General features: G+C 48.0%; 1 protein-coding gene across 1 annotated transcript; it reads right to left on the bottom strand.

The window, feature by feature from the left end:
- Positions 1-722: 722 nt before the first annotated feature.
- Positions 723-6,151, bottom strand: L228DRAFT_256319 (glycosyltransferase family 24 protein). The gene is made up of 5 exons (XM_018333919.1): positions 5,570-6,151; positions 5,176-5,520; positions 4,290-5,127; positions 3,968-4,228; positions 723-3,909 (listed from the first exon to the last, which is right to left on the bottom strand). Exons 1-5 carry the CDS (start codon positions 5,749-5,751, stop codon positions 1,024-1,026), a joined length of 4,512 nt encoding a protein of 1,503 aa, XP_018187352.1. The 5' UTR covers positions 5,752-6,151; the 3' UTR covers positions 723-1,023.
- Positions 6,152-8,822: the final 2,671 nt, after the last annotated feature.

Here is an 8,822-nt window from a genome sequence, read left to right as displayed (position 1 = left end):
CAATTACAGTGGGCTTCAAGTTACAGTGGGCTTCAAGTTACAGTGGGCTTCAAGGTCACCATCTACATAGTCTGCCTGGCTTACTTATTGGACACACTCTTCTTCTTTACCATTGCCGGTGTCTTCCTTACGATTACAATTTACTCCCTGCCTACCCACCCTCCTTATCATTCTTGCTTGACGGGCGCCAGTTCCACATGTATTTAACGCCTGACACCCTTTCCATTTCCGTCTCCGTAATAGCAATTCTGCTCTTCTCAAGCTGGATGTTAACTTTTTCTCTTCCCTTCCCCCCGCCCTTTTTTCTTTTCTTTTCTTTTTTTTTTTCTCCCCTTGTTCCTTTTTGCCCTGCCCTGCCCTAATAAAAGTCAGACGTTCGCGAACAGTGGAATAAGTGTCTTCCAATCACACGAGGGAAAAAAAATTCGATTAATGGAGAGTAACATTGCAGTGTAGAGGGTACCAAAACACCAGAACAATAACATTTTTTAAAAAAAAAACCGGTTCTAAAAGGATACGGGGTGACGATCGACTACATATCATTTCTCTTTCTATTCTACCTTAGTATCTACCTTTAGTCAAAGGGGGGGCTTTTCCCTCCGATATTAGCCAAGAACAAAAAAAAAAAAAATTGTACTCGACTTTTGACGTGAGCTACGAAGGTACTAAAACAAGTGATATTAATACTGAACGAACGGTGTGTTTTGACGTGATAACTTGATACGATCATCTGGTCTCGTGGTTCCTTGAGACAATTTGACAGCGTGGGATGGATAAATTCAGATGGACACGACATGAACATGTAATGTAAAGCGGTCATCTATATTTTTATTCTCTGTTGCTCCTTTTTTTTTTGGCTCTCACGGCCATGCATAGATGTGCCGTAGAATAATCAGGAGAAAGAAAAAAAAAGGGAACAAGCAAAATACAAAAGGAGAAATTGGAAGACCAAGGAAACGAAAAGGAAAAAAAAAAAAAAGAGAGAATAGAACCTTATCATACACCTCTACCTCTATGCTAATCTTACAACTCATCTCTGACCCGCTCCTCAGGCTGCGCGTCGTCAAGCTTGTTTGCATCTTTTTGCGCTTCTTTTCCTTCTCTAATTACACGTGCGATTTCATCATCAAAGTCTGTCCACTCGGGGACTTGTCTCCTTGCTCTGTCGAGCTTTGGCTCTTTCGTCATGGGATTGTTGCACAGATCAATCGTCTTTGCCGTGGCAAGGGATTCATCGGAGCACCACGTCTCGCACCAGAGCCAGTCTTGGGGCAAGGAATGGATGGGCAGGACAGACTGCATGTGGTTGGGCAAGTCCTGGTCCAGGTTTGAAAGGGATTCCGGATCGGCCGAGAGTTGATGGTACTGGCCTCTGAGGCGGTCGCCAGCGGCCAAGGCACGGAAGCGCTTGAGGTCAACGACGTAGAGGGCGGAGATGTGGTATGGTTTCCCGCGGAGGAAGCTCTTCCAGTAACCCTGTTTCCAGAAGCGGAAGCCTTCTATTTCAACGCGGGAGTCGCACATGGGCGTGAAGCCGTAGGGGGCGCCGTTTTCGAGCGGCAGGGTGACGAGGTCATACATGTCTGCGCGGACAATCTGGTCGGCGTCGACGAAGATGACTTTGTCGAGGGAAAGCGGGAAGAGGACGTCCAAGAAGAGAATCTTGTAGCCCCAGATTTCGCGCTGCTTCTCGCGCTGGCCACGCAGCCAATGCGGCCATTTGAATGTGACCATTTCGTAGGAAAAGTTGTAGTGTGCGGCGAGGAAGGGAAGCTGGTCTTTGAAAGATGGGGAGAGGAATTGCTCAATGAACCAGAACTTGACGCTGTGCTTGGTGTGTTTCATCACGCTGACCATCATGATGTTGAGCATGCGCTCGTATAGGTGGCCGCTGGCGACGGAGAAGATGTTAATATCTGCGTGCTGGCTGCTTCCCCTCTTCCCCAAAAGGTTACTTAGTACGGGAGTCTTGGAAAGCACGCCTTCGGCCATCTGAATGCCTTTGGACACGTAGTCGAGTGGCGTGCCAGAAAGGAAGGAGGAAGGTGAATCGTCAAGCACGTCTTCGGTTTCTTGTCCTGGCTTGCGGGAAAGACGAGGGTAGAGCGTAACACCTCGGAAAGAGGTTAATGCGATTTCGGTAGTAAAGTCCGTGGTGGGATCAGAATTGTAGCCTTTTGTGCCGAGAGTGTCAATCTGGTAAATTTGCTGGCTGCGTCCTTCTTGCAGACTAATTTTCCAAAATCCTGGGTTTGCCTTGAACTGAAAGTACCCCAGGTTCGCCATGATGATCGTGTCGCCAAAATGGGGGTCTTTCTCAGTCCCTAGGACCAGTTGTGCGCCTCGAGGAGGTGGACCGATGGTTGTGTCGCGTGCGTGACCCTCAATGAGGATGTGCTCAAGCTCATACACGGCGTCGATGCTGCCGCCGTTGAGCGAGCTGAGCTTGATATTGTCGAGATCATGAACCGACTCCTTGGGAGCTACGAGCCATGATGGCGGAACATCCAAGGTGGTGGTCAAGAGCACATCAGCCGGGATGCTGTTGAACTGTGCCATCGGAGCACGCAATGCACCATCGTCATTAAAGGATGGCTCAGAACCAAGCACCTGCCTGTAGAAGCGTTTAATGGGGAGCTCGTCGACTTTCTCTTTCGGGTTCAGGAACAGCTTCAAATACACGCCGTCCAATTCCGAGAGGACTTTAAGAATAGGAACCCAGCGTTGTGCAGTTTCGCTTGCTGGATCGATCGCGGCGACAATTTGAATTGATGCCTCGTCTGGGTCATTCCCAGCCAAGATTGCTGTGTAGTTTGTTTCCCAAACGTTGTAACCATCAATTCTCATCTGCGACGAACGGTCAAAGATGCTTTCAGGCATATCCGACAAACTGGATAAAGCGACCAAGGAAGACAATTTCGCTGAAACCAGAGGACTCGTCAGCTTTTCCTCGAGATGAAGGCCAAGCAAGCCATGATAGACTGGAAGTATGCGTTTTGTTCGCTCATAATTAAGGAGCTGCTCAAAATCGGATGACGAAAATTGAGAAGATGAAGGGATAGGTCCAATAGCCCGTCCATTGAGCACAAGCCCTTCTTGGCCCGGCTGGAATCCTAGCTCTTCAACAAGAGCCCGTGAGGCTATTGGTTCCTCAGAACCTGAGTCCTCGTTCCCCGAAGCAGCCATAGCAGAGAATGCGTTTTGAAGTGCATTTTTAATACTCTCAGTCGCTACTTCTTTGTTCTGATCCAGCAGCTCTGCTATTGTAGTAGAAGTAATGCCTCCTTGAGACGAGTCTTTCGGATTGTGAAGGAGAACGAGCTCAATCCCGCTGCGCCGTTTTGCAAAAGTTACAGCTTCGAGCAGTAACTCCCGTCCTTTCTCCGTGTTAAAATCATCTATGGCTATCAAGTGTGCAAACTCAGACTTCTCTGCTGTTACCCAGTTACTGAGCCGAGGCAAACTCTCGTAAGTGCTCTTGTGTGACTCCAATGCCTCGTTGAGATTAATGATTTTAATGTCTCCTTCGTCTTCTGGTATGACCAGAGCATTTCGAGTGGTTGCGGCATTAGTGAGAAAATATCCAGGAACCCAGATATCATCAGAGATCTTCTCTTCAAAAAGAGCTTGTTGAAGTTCTCGAATGTCCATATTGACCCTCATGCTCATAGCCTGCAACCACTCATCATTGCGAGGCAAGGCAACGCCATTAATATAGAAGAGGGGCTTTAAGTCGCCGCCCAACCTCTTCAGGTAGGCTTCAGCAGCATTCAGTCGCTCTGCGTGACTAGACTTTTGAATGACTTCTGCAAATGGTAGTTGTGTGGCTTCTCCTCGGAGGTTCCGATTTTTAATTGCATTCTCAAAGTAGGCTTTGTTCGGAGTTCCAAGATCCTTGGCCTTAAGGGCCTGTTCCATCATTGTTAGCCGAGCTCAAATAGGAATTGAACAGTATACTCTGACTCACGGACTCCAGGTATTCAAAGACAGAAGAAAGACCGTAGCTTTCAAGCAAATGGTACACAACCTTGGCCTGAGCAGCAGCGGAATCCGACTTGACAGAAGGTACTATGCCAAATCGAATCGGAATTTTGCGTTTGACAAAGGTCTGCAGCCCTTCCACTACCAGATCTACTTCTTCAGGATCCGAAAGGTCGATAGGCACAACGAGGTTATGGATGTCTCGCCTAACGGTGGGCAATTGCCCTGGGTAGGTTTGTTGAAATAACTTTTAGGAGTATCAGCAGTGCACATGAGAGTGTTTATAAAATCCATGAGGTCAAACTCACGGCTCTCAATTCCTTTGGCCAAGCGTCGTAACGCTTGTCTTTTTCAATATCATTCAACCATACGATGACCTTTCCATCTTCTTGAACGTCTCTGAAGTCATATCTTTGAACCTCTCGTCCAGTCTTTGCCTCGGCAATAGCGCGATTCGATAAAAGGCTTATGCCTTCACTGCTTGTCAGCCCCGCGGCTCTAAGGCCGTTTATATACACCCTTTCTCGCCGCAAATTCTCCAAGAGTGAAAACGCATCCATCTGTCTCGCATCGATTTGAAGTCCGTTGATCCAAACAATGTTATATCCGCCAGTCAGGAAAATCTGACGATTTTTGTAGTATTCGTCGAGGAACTCTGAGGTAGCATTGTGAGCAGAGATTGAAGAGGCGTGTCGAGGGAAGTCATCCAAGAGCTTGAGCAAGGTATCAAACTGATCCTCGCTGCTCATAACAAAGCTTGCAGCTTGAAGTCCAAGGCTAGCGAGCTCAGTTTTGGAGAGGGGTTTGATATCCGCTACATCAACCTCACTCAATGCCGCTTTTCCAGACTTGATTTCTTTGGCATTGCCGGAAGTTGACTTCTCGGCGGCACGATCATCGATGACAATATAATCCGTGCGCTTGAGAGCAAGCTCTACACCGTAGCTGTTTACCCAAAGAGGTTTCTTCGATTGGTTCGAGCGAGGTTTGTAACGGACCCGATAAGAGGTTTGCCCTTGTTTGGCTTTGTTACTAATAACATTATGGAAATTTCTGAAGCTGGGGCAAGTCGGATCGGCGTATAGAATGGACGCGGGTACATCGGGAGCTCCCAGAATACGATCAAACGGGAGTTCTTGTATGAACCTATCGAGAATTAATGGGGACCCAATCCAATTATTGGCTGGAACTCACCCTGGTCCACTTAATACTTGCTGAAACTCTGCAAGAGAAGGATCCGAATAGCGCTTTCCATTGAAAAGCAGCCATGCCGCACAATCTTCTTCGAGTTCAGAATTTGACACGCTAGTATTGTAAAATTGGTAATGAGCTTCGATCCGAGGGGCCGCCGAGTGTATTGAAAGCGAAAGCTTGAAAGTGGATATGGATTCTTGGCTGGGAAGGTGGCCATCATCGCGAAGGACTCCTAGGAATAAATTGTAGAGATCTTGGTCTGTGTCGGCCTGGTCAAAGTATCCTTGCGCAATTCGATCGAGAAGAGGGAAATATGAGCTAGAATTTTCTTGCGCTGCTGTCTCTCTGAACGGACGTTAGCTGAGAACCAAACAGCATGTCGGGTGGAACATACACCAGCTGTAATAAATAGGGGGCCGAGTCAAATGAAGCTTTCAAAGCTACATTGACAGAAGGGCTTGAAGCTTTCACGGACGTCCATTGGGTCGTAGACCAGAGGAAGCTACTGAGGGTGGCCCATGAGCCTACCTGTGCTAAAGCTCCAGTGAAGATGCTCATTAAGGGTTGTGGTTTCATCTTGCCGTCGCAGCCAGACTTCCGGGTTCAAATATGCTGCAAACGTAAGATCACTCGCCGATGATGCTGATGAGCTTGTACATTTGAACGCTGAGCAGTTTGCAAATGCAAAGAGACACTTCCAAGCTATTGAGAAGCTGGATCAGAACCCCAGTCTATCCACACGCAAGCCAATGTCAACACCTAAGCTCCGAATGGGTTTCAGCCGGTCCGCATTAATTTATATATAAGAAAGTGGTTCAGCAACGTCGTTTTGATGGTTAGAATTAGCGAATAAATCCTGCCCGACAGTGTTCTCAAAAGATGCGTCAACGAAAGCTCCAACCCAAGGCCTGCCCTGAAACATTCGGGGAAGGATGGCGCGGCTATGGCGGTAGATTTGAGGCCAGATGTCCCCGGGGAACGGGGCGCTTAGTTCAATCGAGAACGAGGGAAGGAGCGCTCGCCTATGTATACCCGCCTGCCGGGGATGCCGGGGGAGGCGAACCCGGGAAGATCCACAAAACACAAGGTAGATAACTGCGAAAGCCATATGCCCAATCGCTCATCGTTCCCAAAAGCGATGATCTTCAAGAGTGAAGACATGCTTGGAACAGCAGATACTGTGAAATTAAAGTCAGGAAATCCTGCGTTTGGCCAAAGTGCTCTGTATAAAAGCTACGCCTGCTCTCATCGTGCCGGAGGATGGGTAGATCAAATACTGCCGACTTGTAAACGTTATGTTGCTTTGGAGAAGCCCCTTTCTCACAAGCCTCAATCTAATCTAGATCAACTGTTGCTATAAGACAAAATTGACCAAGAGTTGGGCGGTCTTTTCGCTTGGTGCGATGACTGGCTGGTGTGGCATTCCCCCAAAAACATGCTTTTCATATTGTAGGTCATGCGAGACAGAAAGGCTGTTCGCAAGCTGATTTGCAAGCGATAGAATCGTTTTAACATGAATCTTATAATTTTATTCATAGAGATCTCTCTGTGAGAGATTACTCTTATTCCATTGTGAAACTTATCAATGGACTACTCTAAACTCACGCAACCAAACACTTTATCTCCGATCTGCTGCCATCGCATATATGAGGGGCATTCATTTACCATGTCGGAGTTCACTCACGCATGCGCAGCTTCAAAAGTTCCCATTTTGCTGCAGAAAGAAATCACAAAATTCTCTATCAATGGAGATTGTTACAACCCCGGCCGGAGATGATCCTCAAAAACGTTCGGCCGTCTAAGGTCAGAAAAAGAAATGGAACTGCAAATCATAGAGAGAAGAGTATAGGTGGAACGAAAGCCAGTTTTGTTGAATAAATACTCGAGACACGAATGTTGTGCATGGATAAAATGTCCGATTTTGGGATGTCAATGAACAACGAGGCTCATCGTTGCAAATAGGCTAAAAGCATCAATGCACCCCAACGCGAGTCTCAATATTGGGCTTCTGCAGAATAAGGGGGATACTTGAAATCCCTGCTGCCAGGACGGGAAACGTTGCAGGGGACATGTACAGGATATTTGCATGGGTCTCGTGAAGTACCAATCACGAAATGACAGAGATAATGTGGCGGTCACATTGAGAGCAAGACCGAGGTTTTATAGTCAGGGACAGGCCAGACAGCAGATTTCGGCCCGACGCATAATCCGTGCAAGTCGTAGTTACTGCAACATTGCGGAACAGGACGATTCTGCATGGCCACAGATACAGCAGAGAATGGCCCCTATAGGTTGGAGGCAGCTGGAGATGTTCTACTGGACTGGCCAATTTCATAGGCAACGCACTCCCTACCGTTTTGCCTCACATTCTTCAAGGAGTTTGGCAGACTCATGGAATATACCCCTGCCAGATTCAAAAAGGCAAAGTGCTTCTTCGTCTCCTGTGAATTACATTTTAAGAAAGTTGCCTGTACTATCCTCGTCAACGTTCCTGCCGTTCCTTCAGAAAAGACAGCCGATGTATCATGAGGAGGCTTGGAATAGACGGATGTCGGACAGTAGGCCGAAATATGAGCAGAAGACCCAAAGTAGCAAACATGAGTAGGACGAGACACGAGACACGAGACGCATTGCGATTCCCATTTGGGAAGACCCTGCACAAAGAGCAGAATCCGACTTTGAACAGCTTTGGTGTCAATACCAGAAAGATTGCGTGACAATTGCTGCGGGATGGTCAGGAACGATGGAGATAGGAGGGGTAATGGAGGGGTAATGGAGGGGTATTATTGACAGCTCCGCACTGGAAGCGAGAGCGGGTGGATCAGTGGACCCCCTGACCCAAGACGAGAATGGCAAATAGATTCAGATGTAACGATCCAATTGAGAAAAAACCAACCAATTTCAGCTTGCCGTGGGGAATTGAGAATCCTTTTGGTAGATCGCTTGAGTATTGATCTCCGGCCAGGGTCTCACGCGTGAGATCGTCCACTCGCGTTGGCGTGTTTCCATTTTTGGGAGTATCCCAGCTCATTTATGTGCGAAGACGCGATCGAATAACCTTGACCACCCGGGGCTCTTTGACCTCACCTGGAAGTTATCATCATCGTGATTCGGTCTTTTGAGAAACTGGGCATTTGGGCAGAGAGTAGACGAATCGTAAGTAGACAATTTGCTGAAGATGGCAACACCCGGAAAAAGATGCGCTTTGTCACTCAGTACACAGTATGCACAGAGGATTTGTCGGCGAGAATTCGAGGCATCAACTAACGCAGGTACCTAACCGTCTTTACGACCTCGCGAGTAGCAGTGGGGGCAAACGGTCAATGGCCCGACGCGAAGAGATGTTGAGAGGGACAATAGCTCGCTCTTCATAGCAGAGCTACTCAGCTCCTATTCGCTGTGACCCGAAGAGACAGGGAAAGGTGCCGGTAGAGTCTCAGGGGTGGACGAGCCGTGTGCTGCACACTCTCGCCAATCGCCGCCGCAAGATCTCAACCAGCATAGGACGGAATGGCAATTACGGTTGCAGACTTACTCTTGCTCTGGATTACCATTCGCGTTAGGATCGAGGCACTGCCCGTGCGCTGGTTCAATATTTCTTGCCCCGTATGGTGTTGCCTCGACGAGGCGTGCGACAATCACCACCT

This window comes from Xylona heveae (genome assembly GCF_001619985.1).
Source record: "Xylona heveae TC161 unplaced genomic scaffold L228scaffold_7, whole genome shotgun sequence".
Taxonomy (NCBI): domain Eukaryota; kingdom Fungi; phylum Ascomycota; class Xylonomycetes; order Xylonales; family Xylonaceae; genus Xylona; species Xylona heveae.
This window is presented reverse-complemented; position numbering and strand designations above follow the sequence as displayed.

What these genes read in the sequence shown, in the direction of transcription:
- L228DRAFT_256319 (XM_018333919.1), bottom strand. Translation starts at nt 5,751, where the DNA reads ATGAAACCACAACCCTTAATGAGCATCTTCACTGGAGCTTTAGCACAG. An exon ending in CAAGTATTAAGTGGACCAGG is followed by an intron (nt 5,128 to 5,175) that starts GTGAGTTCCAGC and finishes AATTCTCGATAG; the next exon opens with GTTCATACAAGAACTCCCGT. An exon ending in GGCCAAAGGAATTGAGAGCC is followed by an intron (nt 4,229 to 4,289) that starts GTGAGTTTGACC and finishes TACTCCTAAAAG; the next exon opens with TTATTTCAACAAACCTACCC.